The sequence below is a fragment of the Filicampus tigris genome, chromosome 13 (assembly GCF_054856515.1).
Source record: "Filicampus tigris isolate MCC_2025a chromosome 13, RoL_Ftig_1.0, whole genome shotgun sequence".
Classification (NCBI taxonomy): domain Eukaryota; kingdom Metazoa; phylum Chordata; class Actinopteri; order Syngnathiformes; family Syngnathidae; genus Filicampus; species Filicampus tigris.
Genome location: NC_141229.1, coordinates 9,135,995 through 9,150,847, shown reverse-complemented (window position 1 = coordinate 9,150,847; position 14,853 = coordinate 9,135,995). Strand labels below are relative to the sequence as shown.

Sequence of the window (14,853 nt, the reverse complement as noted above, 5' to 3'; positions counted from 1 at the left end):
CATGTTCTCCAAGGACGTCTGGAGGTAACGCACGCCTGTCAACACCGACAGCTAAAACAACACGCAAGAGGGTCATTAATTGCTTGGATTCCAAACAGGTACATTTATAATGGGTGGGGAAACTAGAGTCACATTTTATTTTATTTTTTTTCAAACAGACATAGGCCTATGGACCAGGTCATTAGTAGGTGATGTAAAATATGCAGTTTGTTTTAGTAAAGGAATAGTTCATATTCGTGTTTTGTATTTCATTTATAACTAATTTAATCGACGCATTTTATCAAATTATTTTTTCAAATGTACCATATCGTCACTGTCCTGAGAAAAACACTTACCTCCAGTTTTTTTCATTTTTCTTATTTTCACATGAATGGTGTTTCCGTGTTATAGACATTGCCTTAATGTGAAAATTAAAAAAAAAAGTTTCCAAAATTGGACATATGTGTTTTTCACAGGACAGCGACAATATGTAGGCAAATAATGTGAACCACTTAACAATCGAGCTGAATTCGTAATTGTGATTTTTGGTTACATGCATTAATGAGTGAGTGAGTGAATGAAGGATTTGTGAAGAATTTGCTACTTGGCTCAGTCTAGGGAAAGAACAGTCCTCATTTCTTGTTCTTGGCCCATAGTGGACTTGCACTCCATGCAAAAATATCACTGTGTATACATAAAATTACTGACCCCGGATAATATGGTTCTAAAGAGAATGAGTGGATTTAATGGGTTTCATAATAGAAACTCTCTGACAGTATGAATGAACGAACACAGAGAACAAATCGGTCGTTGTTCATTTATTTAGAACAATTAAATGCTCTTCCACAGCCATGGCAGAAAGAAAAGAAAACAGAATAGCATAGTGTTCACCCACTGTAAACACGTTCAGATGTCACAGACAATTTGTGCGTAAACTGAGAAAAAGCTCATAATGTTCGTTGTTTGAATATTTATTAGTATTTTTAAAATATGGCATTTTTGTTTGTCGGTATGCCATGAGATGTTTCAAATGCTTTGGCTCAAAAAAGGTTGAGGAACAGTGATTAAAAAAACTGACCTCAAAGAGCCACGTGATCAGCACGGTGAGGCCGATGGAGTGTACGATGCCGCCATAGTAGTCCAAGAGAGCCTGGTGACACCCTTTGGTCCACAGGTTGAGCTGCTCCGTTTGGTGGTCATAGTTGAAGTGGGCTGAGTTGTTGCTAATCTGCTGCTGGATGCACGGCCGCGGGGAGTTGACGTTGCAACAGCTGAAGGGGACGCCGTCCATCAGGTACTTGCCTTCCACGTTGCTCCTCAGGCGACTACGCGCGTGAAACGCAAGGAGAGGTTAGTGTTCGGAACCAGACGGTCCACGCCTCTGTGGAGCTATGAGATTATTTTTACTTTGGGGACCTCTATTTCTGCCAGTAAAATTGATTATTGATCGTTTCTTTAAAAAAAATTTAAAAATTCGTGTAATAAATTCAAGCATTGACTTTTTGCGCAGCATTTCTAAGTGATAAAGTGCAGGTAGGCCTGCTAAAAGACACCCAGATAAACCAATATACTATATGCAACCACAGTGCCATCTAGATTATTATGTTTAGTCTAAAGAAACTGCAACAGCAAAACCAATTTGTTGTTTAAGTCAAGAACAGCAATAAACGGCCACAATAATTGAAATCGCTTGACTTACAGTAGATATATTAAATAACTTATAATGTACAAAAAGAGAATATAAAATAAAATAAAACAATAACACGTCAAGAAAATACTTCATGATTCATTCATACCTAAACACAGGTACCAGCTGTAATAAAAGTAGTGTAAAAAAAATACTGTGTAAAGTTAAATATTTAGGTCTCAAAACTGTAAAAATGTTCAAAAGCTTTATATAAAAGAAGTATTTATTTAGATTTTACTAAATCAACAGAAATTAACTACATCAAAATATGTTATGATGTTCTTCCTCAATGCTACTCCCTCCCAAAACAAACAAACAAACAAACAAACAGACAAAATACATCTTGCGCCCACATACTCACGGTTTGACACTCGCGGATGCACTTGCACACAGATTTTTTTTTCAATAATTTTAAATAGTTTTGGTTTTGGGGGGAGGTGGAGGCAACCTCCGTTTTTCATGGTCAAGGCATATTGAAAGTTTATCAGTGTTGTGTACAATAATTTTTGGACTAAATGCCCCACCAACCCCCCTCCACCCCCAATGCATTTCAATGAGCGTCAATTATTCACAAATTTTCACTATTAAATTGTAGACCATCCTCTTGAATATTGGGGCTGCACTGTACTACTCCATGCTCTGACTGTTAATTGCTTTTGGGGGCCCCCTAGTGGTCACAGGGCCCTAAGCAGGTGCTTAATAAGGTCATGTGCTGTGCAGCAGGAGCGTCACCTGAATTTTTTCATTGGGGTGGCCAGGTAGACACAACATCTCCGTGAGGGGTGGCCTGGGGTTGCCATGCATGTGTGCGTCATTCTTTATCATAACATCCACATTCTGCATTTAATGAAATAAAATTCATACACATCCGAAATAACAATGCCCATCACACTCATAATCAAGCAGGAACAAGTCTAAGTAAAACGCAGTTTTGCTGATCTTAATTTACTAGATAACACCACTTTCTTTGCAGAGGCTTTGCTTTTGTTTACTATCTCATAGTATACAGGGTGAACGCCCCACCCCCCAAAAAGGCCCCCTTCGCCTGTTGCCGCCTCCACAGCAATGTCACCCTGTGCAGCTCATACCAGAAACCGCTTCTGGCGCCGATTAATGTGTGCTTGGTACTTACTCAGCCACCTCTCTGTGAGACATGTCCAAGTAGCGGTTGCTGATCCACTGGATTCTGAACCAGTCTGTGTACGCCTTGTTGCCGCAGCACTGAAACTCTATCTGTAGCATGTCTACGGCACGCTTCAGGAAGCATCTTCCCGGCGTGTCTGTGTCCTTGTAGTACTTCATGGCCTTGCTCAGGCCTTCTCTCAGGGACTCATCCAACTCCCAGTGCATGGTGTAGCACATGAGAGCCCCCACTAGCACGCAGAAGGTAAAGAAAAAGGTGCATACAATGTAGGGCAGCATGATTAGCTTCCAGCGGAGGAATTTGGCTGTGTCGACGCAGTCGTAGCAGATCTTCCCACCCAGGAAGTTAATGGCACAGGCAATGAGGCCGACAGATATGAGCATGTTAGGAACGTACTGAATGTCCGTGTCGGCCATTAGCTCCCACCGCTTGTTGAGCTCCACCTTCAGGAAGAGGCCCAGGCTGAACAGGATCACGCCCGTCACCACGGAGATCCAATTTAGGATCCAAAGCACCTGAGCTAGTTTGTCCCTCTTGGTCTTGGTAAAGGTCACTTTCAAGACGGCCATTGTTTATATCTCCAGTTTTTCCTGCGGATGGATTACGGTAGTAATCAGGAAGAGGAGCTGACGATTCAGTGAGAAGATATAAAGCGTTTTCCAGGAGTCCTTTCATAAGCAGCTTAGCCTGTTTGTGTTGACACTGTTTATTTCAAGTATTATCAAGTGTTTTACATGCTATGACTATAAAGTTCCCAAATATCAAATAGGTCTTTATACTTCTGGAATGAAAACACACCTTAGAATGTCAACATAGTGAAGTTGTCCAAGATAAACCATCGGGTGATAAAATCCCGGTTGTCATGTCCACTTACCTTAACCTGCTCAACGATTAAAAGAAAGGCTCAAGTAATTTTTCCATCTCATCTTTTTCTTTTTGTTTTCTTCCAGGCTTGCTCAAATAAAACAAGGTATATAGTAGTACAGTAATAGTAGTAGTAGACAGACAGGTTGTACAAAGGCAGCGACAAGCACTAGTAGCCAAGCAATGACCCTCCTCCTAATCCCCTTTAATCATTATTCAGCCCTACTCCTGACGGATTTACACCCACCTTCTGCTACCTGTGCAAATTTAACTGTCCTAACTCTGGGGAAAGTAATGACTGGTCAGTGCGTATGTGTGTGTGCAAATTCTATTGTATTTTTTCATAGTTCAAATAATTAAAGTCTACTTGTACAGTGTTGTATAGCCTACAATGTATTTTCCTCAGATATTGTGGCCTCCAAACTAACAGATGCCATGCTTCCAATTAACTCTGCCATCCACCTGAATGAATAAAAGCCTCCCTTTTTCAACTAAGAAAAACACATTTGTCATTACCTTCACTGTGATATATATGATGTGTAGATGGAAATAAGGGAAAATGATATCAGATACCACCAGGCACTATTTTAAGGTCCCTGTGTTTACTACAACACAGCACGACATGGTATTTGTATAGCTGATGTGTGTTGTATATTACTTTACTAAGTAAAAATGTATTTAAATTAGTGCTGTGCTAAGAGATTAAAAAAGAAATATTAATTAATTATAATCTGTAATTAATTGATCTAATTAATCTATTTTTAATCACACTTAAAATTTGCTGAGAAAAGCCCCAAAGCCCCCATTGTCTGTATGCATCGGTATTTATGGTGGATATCTTTTTTTTTCAAGTACCCAGTCATTTGCCACCTTGAGACTGGTTGGTGCATTTATCAGCAAAATCACTGGTTTCTGCTATCATGACGATCAGTGCAATATGAGTTCAAGTTCCACTCATCATCAAAAATAAATACATCTTGCTGATTTTAGTCAACACTGCAATCCTGCATGGTGGTTTGTATGATGGGTCATTAGACGCTGTTTGCAACACTTCAATTAATCCCTTATCTTCAACTATCTCTTTGAGCCCTTTTGAGCTGCGCACCTATGGCGACGATAAAAAGGCATCAGCACATTCATTCCATGTATCTGAACAGCAACACAACTGAAAGAGCAAGGATGCCTGCAAATTTTGCTGCGTACGGTTGTGCACATCACTACAATTTGAACAAGGGAACTGGGAATAACCTTCCTCAGGTGATTTTTTTTTTTTTTGGGTGGTGGTGGGGCGGGAGTTTTGAAATGTTCTGTTATGATAGCACACGCTTTGACATTGACAAGAAAAAGTACACTTTAAGAAAATCATTTGAGGACTGGGCAAAACACACGATGCATTGCTTTTGATGGGAGCATCGCCCTTGCCAACATGGCCGTTTCATAGGCACGTCTGTTAGCCGGGCTGTTACAGCTAACTACAAGCCTGCGCCACATCACTCTCGTTGCTGCCCTCTAGCGCTCATATTGGAGAACGTAACGTGATGACGTTTACCTCTGCGACGGGCCGTGTGACAAACGCGACAAAACAGCTACCGAGGGGCGTACCAAGCTAAGTGCGAGGTTTCTAGTTTGCGTTTTGAAAAAAGTGTTGAAAAAAAGTGAAAAGCTTTAAGTTGAGCGAGTGGATAGGAGTCTTTGAGATTTACTGAAGACTCGTCTTCCGCTTTCTTCGCTGAGTTTGACAGGGGTGAGGGAAGGCTGCCATGTAGACGCGGCAGAAGAAGAATGAGTGGTCAATTCTTTCCCTCAGAAGCCACAGACGACCACACGGTCCAACAAGAAAATGAGTTGGAGGCGCTCGCATCTATTTTCGAGAAAGACTTCCAGGATCTGCGCCAAAAGGATCCGTGGAAGGTAACTGCGACGCACCACCGTTACCATTGGCGAACACGCCCTACAAATCAGTAGGGCACAGTATCCTTCTTTGCTTACCGCTCGCTCACCTCCTTCCTGCTATTAGGTGAAAAGACCTCCTGAGGTGCACCTCTGTTTGCGCCCTAAAGGCCTGAACCACGGCCAGGAATGTTACGTGACTGTGGAGCTTCAGGTCAAATGCCCACCCAACTACCCAGACGTGTGAGTGTATATTTACATTTCCCCCCAATAGTCCCCGGTTGCAATAAGCAACTGAATATTTACATCAAAGTATTTCACAGTTGCTTCAGCACCCCCTCATCGCTGCGTCTCCTGTTTGACAATATTTCAAGCCCGCCTCCTAAATGCCACTATTAAGAAAAAAAAAGTACATACAGTACTAGTGTCTTGACAATTTTGGACAATTGCAACAAGTACTCTCAAGGAACCTCCACATGCCATAAGTTTTAGTTCTCACAGTTTAAACCGTAAATAAGACACAACATAATCCTACTTGAGCAAGCACATTGCAGTTGGTACATGGAAATATTTAATAGTTTTAGTTTATTTCCAAGGTGATAAGTAAATATTCACAGTCATTTCATAAGTCTGGCAATAAAATGGTATGTTTGCAATGCAATTTATTTCCCCGGTGAGACAAAAACCAGTGGCACAGCTACACCAAAATCAATTACCTAAAATAAGGCGCAAGTCAGCTCAAGTGTCTCATGTGCCATTTATTATAATATTAATTCATAATAATAATAACAACAAAAATAATACATTGGATTTATATATGCTCAGACAGATAACTGAAAGTAAAGTAAAACTGCTATAGTGGGTCTGAATATTCTAAGTGTTTTTTTTTTATTGTTTATGACATTTATAGTTTAAATGTCTCTTTAAAGGGGACTTATTCAAAGCTGCTCCAGTTTTTTGCGGTAAATGCTATGAGTCATATATAACAAAGACTGGTTTATTATTTATTTTAGATTACATATTTTTTCCATTTACATGCCACATTAATTTTCAATACAATGTTTAATTTAAGTTACAAAGAAGACAATGCGTCTACTTCAGATTCTTGCTGAAAATCTGTGGCAAAGTGTCTTCGGTTTTAGTAACATTCAGCTATTACAACAGTTGTTTTGTTTACCAAACCCCTTTTTAAAATAAATGAAAATATTTTCAATGGCATCTGAATTCAAAAGTAGTTACCTTTATATTTGTGACAACATGATGAGGAGGATTGTACATTTATATGGTCTCCTAGTCATAACGGCCGTCTGAAGAAAACCACAAGTATAATTTGGCCCGTTACAAAAATGAGTTTGAGACCCTTGCAGATAAAAAGGAGCTCCTCAGATTCAAGATGGGCAAGGTTAGGCTTCTGGATTGTGTGTGAGAGATAACAAACATGGATGTTGGCAATGGTATGATATAGGAATTGAAGGTCTGCACTAGTGCTACTGGTAGCTATTAATTCATCCTGATGCTGACAGCTGTCAGCTATTATACTTTTTAATATTGAAGCGTACTGAAAATACACATGATATAAAAGGGCTTTGTTTGTTTTAAGGAAAGTGGTCCTGAAATGGCTTGGAGATTGAACAAATAGGATCTAAAATTTCATGGAAAAATACATCCAAAAGTAAGAAATTTAGATGTTTGATCATTGGAGAGGACTAGTTGTACTAGTTGACCTGGCAATTATATCCAGTTGATTTCTAGAAATGTTTCGAATGGCAAACTTAATTTAAAATCCAAGGTTGAACAGCCTCCTGGAATGGATTCTGTTTTTGTTTTGATGGGCCACTGTATAAAGAGCAACCATTTCGTTCTAAAGAGCTGTTAGTGATTATTTCCCATCTTCCACTGTCGTTTCTACAGGCCCCCAGAGCTGGAGCTGATGAATGTCAAAGGTTTGTCAAATGATAACCTGCAAACCCTCCAGGGTGAACTCACCAAGCTGGCAGTGGCACGATGTGGGGAGGTGAGAGTGAAAACATGCACACACATGCATTGGCTTGTACACGTCTTTTCTAACACTTGTACACTGCCCCTCGTCACCCAGGTGATGATTTATGAGCTGGCAGACCACATCCAGGGATTCTTGTGCGAGCACAACAAACCTCCCCCTCGCTCCTTCCACGAGGAGATGCTGAAGAATCTTCGCAGACAGCAAGAGAAACGAGACCTGGAGGAGCAGCAGAGGAGAGATCAGCGGCGCAAGCAAGAGGAGGAGATGGTTAGTAGAAGCATAATTTATTTCAGCCATCATATTTTTCAATGATGAAAGAGATGATGATCACTATTATTTTCATCAATAATCAGGATTCTTAATCACAGTTATTAATCATATTAGGGATAAAATTTTTACTACACGACTTTCCAGAAAATAAAGCATACATATTTTTGGTGTCAAAATGAAACAAAATTAATGGATTGTGATTTTAAAATATAATAACAAAGAAATAAAACGCAAATATGCAAATCCGCTTGTGCCGAACCAAGAGTATGCGGGCCGGGGTCCACTGTGTTGCAGAAGTTGTGACAAATGTTCCTCTCATAGGAAAAAGAAATAATGGCTGAAATCCAGAGACGAGAAGAGGAAAAACGAGAAGAAAAGAGGAGAAAGGAGATTGCCAAACAGGTCCCAAAGCTTCAAATCTTCACATTATCAACACTCATCTCATTATGCTGATACACGTTGTGCTGGGCTAACCTGAACAGGAGCGACTTGAAAGTATGGAGATACCAATCCCTACTAGCGTGTTGGCAATGAGCCCACCCGGTGAATGTGGAACTCCTCCTGACATCACAGACACCAAGAAAGGAGTCCCAAACCGCCGACGGAATAACTCAACTACACGTCACGCTAGGTACGTAAACATTCTAATTTCAGCGTTATTTTGAATAGAAAAAAAATTGTAGTTGTGTTCGTTATGCATCTGTCAGACGTGAGACAACCAGTGAAGACAACCCACACGCGCAGGAGCGTCTTCATTTCAACAGCAGCACCTTTGGAGAACTCGATGTCCACAGAGGGAGACATTTAGGTGAGAACAGCAGCCATGAAGTTACACCTCCAAATTCCCGACTGTTCATTAATTGAATGTGTTCATGTTACAGGAGTGAGTGAGAGGTTTGGTCGGAATGTTTATAATGGGTTTGAGGTGAACTCGGGTGACTTTGCAGTCGTTTATGAGTGGTCACTGCGCTGGAACAAGAAAATGGGAAAGTTCTTCACCAGCCTAGAGAAAGGAAAGATTGAGAACTGCAAAAAGCAGGTGAGTACAGTTACATATTGTTGTTATTGTAGTGCTGCCATGTAGGCAGATATGGGCAAAACAAAAAACAAAAAAACAATTCAAAATATATATATTTTTTAAATCAAATGATAATTTCTGCAAAAAAAAGATAAATCTGCAAAACATTGTACAATTATATTCTACGGCAATGTTTAACATTGAAGAACTTCAAATTGTGTCCAGGCTACATAGGGTGTTTTCATAATTTTTTGTGAATATTTCTGACCATTTATTTCAACCAGTTTCTCCTTCATGAGAGATATCAGTAAAATTTTTTGTGTAGTTTGCAAAGGTCTACCATTTCCAGCTACTAAAGTACTCAAATGGGAGGAAAATAATAAATATTTTTTTGATTTATGATGATTTGTGCCATAAATGTAGCAATGATGGGGAGTGCGAGCGTGTAAGAACTGAATGTTAAGCTAATATTGAGCATCCGGTCAACTTTTACTTGCATAAATGTAGGTGAGGGCGGCGTTAGTGATGTCTCGCCAACGGTAACTTGCTTTGTCAGTGGTACAGTGCGTGTTCCTCCCAGTTTTCATCCAATCATTGGACCCATTCATCTTACGTGCCAGTTTTTGGCACAGTATTAATACTCGATAATGTAAAATTGCACATCGTGAAAGCAACTTTGACGATATATATCACCCACCCCTACTGCCATGCAATAAGTTTACATGGGTTTGGCATTTGTTTGGCTCAGTAGTAAGTTCTTGTCAGCACTCCACTGGTAACGCCAATCGATTTGACCAGGTGCAAGATGGCCAATATTGTCAAGGGACAAATAGGTTGTTTATTTTGAGGTCTTTGTTTTATCAGTCCCAATTTTCTCTCTCTTTCTTACTTCGCTTTTATAATATCCAACATGACAGGAGGAGCTCAAGTGAAAGAACATAGCAGCACATGTTCCTTGTCATGTCTTTTCTTTCAATCATTGATGAAATTCTGGAACATGTTTTAATTTTTTGCCCACTTGTCAGTTGTAGTATACAACTGGCCCTCCTGATTGCAATTTTGGGGGCTGACTCGCTATTATTTAAAAGTTACTTCAGTGAATATCAAAAGCAGTTAAATACTGTGTTTGATAGCTTTCATAAAAGTCAGAGTTGTTGACTAAGCTTGGCACTGAACCCTTTGAAGATCCATGCGGCAGAAAATGAATTCAACTCCCTCCTGCGACTTGAGCACCCAAACCTGGTGCACTACAGAGCGCTGAGCACCAGCGAGAAAGAAGACTGCCTTGTAGTGGACCTTCTGGTTGAGCATGTGGCTGGCATCAACTTGAACCAAAGCCTCCTCAATCACTCCCCCGTCCCTCTGGACAAACTCTGCCATTATGCAGCCCAGCTGCTGGCAGCACTCGACTACCTGCACTCCAACTCGGTGGTCCACAAACAATTGGGGGTCTCCAGTGTGCTGTTGGACTCTGAGGGCAATGTTCGATTGACGGATTACAGTTTATCAAAGAAATTCTCCGATATTTGCAAGGAAGATATTTTCGAGCAGGCGCATGTGCGTTTCTCCGAGGACACGGCGATGCCCACCAAGATGGGCAAAAAGGGGGACGTGTGGAACTTGGGGCTGATGCTGCTGGCTCTGAGTCAGGGCAAAGAGGTCAAAGAGTATCCTGTGAAGGTGCCCTCCAACCTGCCTGCTGACTTCAAGGACTTCCTCCATAAGTACGTATGGATTTATAGCAAGAAATACACATTTATTTTTGGCACACTTTCACAGGCTAATCAGATCAAGGACCTCATAAAAATCTCAATTTATGAAAAATAATGATTCGGAGAGGTGTTCCTTTAAAGAGGACGTCAACCCCAAAATTCTCTTTACAATAATATGTTCAATGCAGCCCCACTAGTTTAAACCTGATATTCTGAATAATATTGTGTAGAATACGAATGAAGCAGCAAAATCCACCCGTTTTTAGTCTTCTCAAGGGGCGGCCATTTTGTCACTTGCTGTCAACTGAAAATGTCATCACAGTTGCACACGGTTCAGGTAACAACCAATCATGGCTCAGCTTCAGAAAACAGGTGAGCCGCGATTGGTCGTTACGTGAGCCTTGAGCAACTGTGATGTCATTTTCAGTCAACAGAAAGTGCCCAAATGACCACCCTGAGATGGATAAAAACAGATGGATTTTGCTGCTTAACTCGGATTCTACAAACACAACATTAATCAGAATGTCGTGTTTAGAATAGTGGGGGTGCATACGACATATTATGGTGAAAATCAATGGGTTGACTTCCCTATTAGCAATATATGGTTGTAGTTTGCTATGGTTTAGATCTGCTTTCCACTATTTCTAATATTGATTCTAAAATTCTGTTTACTGAAGCATTCTTATGCGATTTATTGTAGAAAGTCTGTGTTGAGAGTTACGTGTATATTGGGTTTTGTGGACCAAGTTGGCACCATTCAGTCAGTGTTATTAGATTGTTGCAACTCAATGCTACAAGTGGATATCAATGTGGCCTCATAGGTGCGTCTGCCTGAATGATGTCGATCGATGGTCAACCCAGCAACTCTTGGACCACAACTTCATTAAGCCCCCATCGCCTAAAAACCAGCCTCAGTTCCAGGAGAGCAGCCCAGAAGGTGAATATTATAATAAAAAAACACTTAGGGGCCATCTCAGGTACAGCTGTAGAAAAAAAAAAATCGGACTTTATAAAGATAGTAATGCTAGGTTTCATGTCATTGTCAGAGGGATATTAATGTAAACATAATTGTTGTTGATGTGTTTTGTAATGTATAATTGTTCATTAATTTGGTTTGGTAAACAAATCTTTCCTTTTTACTATTTTCTCAGATCTCGCTGTGGACTTTGCATCAACCGTAATCCCACGGAGTCACATCCTCAATGCTCCATTCACTCCTGGAATTCAGAGACAGTTTTCTCGCTACTGTAATGAGTTTAAGGAACTCCAACCTTTAGGGAAAGGGGCCTTTGGTGCTGTTATCAAGGTATTGATACATATGAAATGAAGGCACTTGCATGTATGTGTGTGTCATTCATCCTCCCGCTCTAATTTAGGTTCAGAACAATCTTGATGGTTGCTACTATGCAGTGAAGCGCATCCAGGTCAACCCTGCCAGCAAGCAATTCCGACGCATCAAAGGCGAAGTGACGCTCCTTTCGCGTCTGAACCACGAGAACATTGTGCGCTACTACAATGCGTGGATCGAGAAGAGCGAAATGCCAGTGGCGGGGGTGTTGAGCAACACCGATAGCTCAGAGCCTCCCAGCACTGCTGACAAGCCGACCCCGGTCGGGAAAGCTCTCCCTCGGCTGAATGAGTTGGGCCTTGCTGACAATGTGGAGGACATTGCGCCACCTCCAGCGCTGTCTAGCTCAGTGGAATGGTCCACGTCTATTGAGAGGTCTTCCAGCGCAAAATGTGGTCGACACCAGTCAAGTGATGAAGAGGATGAGGATGATGATGATGATGATGATGTGTTCAGCGCCTCTTTTTTGTGAGTTCATTTTTTGAAGTCCGACCGCATAAACTCATCGTGCATCACTGAAGTTGTTTTTTATCCTGCCATTTAGGCCATCGGATAACTCCATCAGCGACGTCATCTTTGACAATGGCGACGATAGCACGCATGAGATGTCGCAGGTTTGAGTGTTTCTTGCCATCACTTTGTCACTACTTTGTTGTTGACAAGGCCATACAGCGGATGCATGGCGTGTCTCTGCAGGGTGAGCCAAGCAAAGGGCTGTTGAATGAAACAACGGGAAGCGCAGACTCTGATCGACCTTTTGTCACACTGCATCACTTGTACATACAAGTAAGCGTCCGCTTAATGCACCATGATTACCACTAGATGTCGCTACACAACTTGTAAACCATGTGATTGCGTCCGCTGTGAAGATGGAATACTGTGAAAAAAGCACTTTGCGTGACACAATCGACCAAGGTCTGCATCAGGACCAGAATCGGCTCTGGAGGCTCTTCAGGGAAATCCTAGACGGTCTTTCTTACATCCACGAACAGGTTTTACTGTATGATTTTAAATTGTCACCAACAGGCACATTTTAACTATATTTTTTTCATGCTTCGGTTTCCGTTGATCACACTGTCACATTTATCCTCCATTTTCTCAGGGGATGATTCACAGGGACCTGAAGCCTGTCAACATCTTCCTTGACTCCCAAGATCATGTGAAAATTGGTGATTTTGGCCTGGCTACGGACCATCCGGCCACTGTGGTAATTGTTAATCTGCAAAGTACATTACACATCTTAACTATTTTTGCAGCTACACCCACCAGTAATTTCATTAGGTGGACAGTCGTTCACCTGTTCAATTTTTAGTTATTATTGTCTACATGAGTCATAAGGTGACTGTGAGGCGCTGAGTTTTTGTACCCTGCTGAAGGGCGCCTCTCAGATGATGCAGACTAGCATTTTTTCCAACGTTATATTGCAGTTTTGTTAACTCACAGTTAGTCCGCGTCCCTACTGATAAGTTACTGCTGCCCCACTGAGATCCACTACAAGAGCTGGATAAAAAAATCAACCAACCAATCAATCAATCAATCAATAGTACTTACTTAATCAGTTACTGTACTTGTATGTGTCCAAACAGTGTCGCCAAAACAATAGAAACAGCTTTTCAGTAATGTGCAACGACCCTTGCACTGCATCACTTTGTTTAGGTGAACTAAATAAAATGGCTGGTATATGTATGTATATTAAACAAATGCAGTCTTTCTCCCAGGCTGCAGGTAACTTCGAAGTGGAGGAGAGCGGCTCTGCAGCACTGCAAAAACTGGACGCAGCAGGTACAAAAACACTGAATATATCTACTACCCCACCCCATTTTGTTTAACCCATTAAGGCCTAAAGCGCCTTTCTCAACAGCTCCCCAAAACCTAAGGTCGCCTTTGGAATTACCCTTGAAAACCTGAAGTTCTCCCAGAAATTCAACACTTACAAAATGTTTAATATCTCAGCCCCAGTAGCAGAGAGAAACATAATTCTAAAAGAATTAAAGAGTTTAGACATGTGGCTTTCACACAGGCAGAATTTATTATTATTTACTGTTTCAATTGAAGATGTAAAAATATCGTGTCAGTGCAAGAGAACCACTATTTTGATTAAAAAAAAAAATCGAGTGGTAATTACCATCCTCTATTCTGTTACAAAGACGTCAATATCGTAATTGTCTAGAAACCATATCATATCACGTTCGACTGGTTCCACTGGTCGTGCACGTCGTCTAAATATCACTGCCGTAACTTGCTTTAATCAGAGCTCCCGGCGATCGACGGCGTCCGCCATTAGCCTACCTACGGCTCGAAAAAATTCCACGACATCATGCGCGGTCTCGCGACACCGTCACGTGTATACTGATGCATTAAGTTGGCTAAGAGACGGAGAATTGGATTGAAATAAGGACAGTGACGTATCCGCTCCCCCGGTTTGAAAGGTAGAAAGACGCAACAGCGCTCCCGGCTCTAGTGGTAGAAACGCGGTGATGCGCTCCCGGGCTTAATGGGTTAAATATGCCTTCTGACATGTATGTTTTCTTGTGCACTGCTATTAACTGTAGGAAACTTGACTGGCATGGTTGGTACAGCCCTCTATGTTAGTCCAGAAGTTCAAGGAAATACCAAAGCTACCTACAATCAAGTAAGGTTTTGTATTTTGGACATTATCTTCATGGCAAAACGTTAAGTTATTGGACCAGTCAAATTTTATGAAAATATAGCTGGCCTTGTGCTATTTTGTTTGTAATTAGTAGTAGACCACACAATGTAGCTATCTCTTTGTCTGCTCTCAGAAAGTTGATTTGTTCAGCCTCGGTATCATCCTCTTTGAGATGTCTTACCGGCCGATGATCACCGGGGCTGAGCGCATTTCTGTCCTGAGCCAGCTCCGTATGGTATGTGAACAGCTGAGATTTGTCATGGGTAGACGTCCGGGCCGTGTTACTTAC

The 14,853-nt window shown here is 41.2% G+C and overlaps 1 protein-coding gene across 2 annotated transcripts in view; it reads left to right on the top strand.

Moving 5' to 3' along the window:
• Window positions 1–1,083: 1,083 nt before the first annotated feature.
• Window positions 1,084–14,853, top strand: part of eif2ak4 (eukaryotic translation initiation factor 2 alpha kinase 4) — a 28,040-nt gene continuing 14,270 nt past the window's right edge. The window contains exons 1-20 of one of the 2 annotated variants that reach the window (XM_086049142.1): window positions 1,084–1,273; window positions 5,417–5,585; window positions 5,692–5,807; window positions 7,476–7,578; window positions 7,660–7,833; window positions 8,158–8,238; window positions 8,319–8,467; window positions 8,544–8,644; window positions 8,718–8,875; window positions 10,040–10,578; window positions 11,388–11,503; window positions 11,718–11,872; window positions 11,943–12,382; window positions 12,459–12,528; window positions 12,611–12,700; window positions 12,784–12,906; window positions 13,017–13,121; window positions 13,633–13,696; window positions 14,467–14,546; window positions 14,698–14,799. In XM_086049142.1, the coding sequence (XP_085905268.1) occupies window positions 1,218–1,273; window positions 5,417–5,585; window positions 5,692–5,807; window positions 7,476–7,578; window positions 7,660–7,833; window positions 8,158–8,238; window positions 8,319–8,467; window positions 8,544–8,644; window positions 8,718–8,875; window positions 10,040–10,578; window positions 11,388–11,503; window positions 11,718–11,872; window positions 11,943–12,382; window positions 12,459–12,528; window positions 12,611–12,700; window positions 12,784–12,906; window positions 13,017–13,121; window positions 13,633–13,696; window positions 14,467–14,546; window positions 14,698–14,799 (2,991 nt within the window). In that variant the 5' untranslated portion in view covers window positions 1,084–1,217. The remainder of the gene's footprint in view (window positions 1,274–5,416; window positions 5,586–5,691; window positions 5,808–7,475; window positions 7,579–7,659; window positions 7,834–8,157; window positions 8,239–8,318; window positions 8,468–8,543; window positions 8,645–8,717; window positions 8,876–10,039; window positions 10,579–11,387; window positions 11,504–11,717; window positions 11,873–11,942; window positions 12,383–12,458; window positions 12,529–12,610; window positions 12,701–12,783; window positions 12,907–13,016; window positions 13,122–13,632; window positions 13,697–14,466; window positions 14,547–14,697; window positions 14,800–14,853) is intronic. The other variant, XM_086049143.1, reaches the window with a different exon arrangement.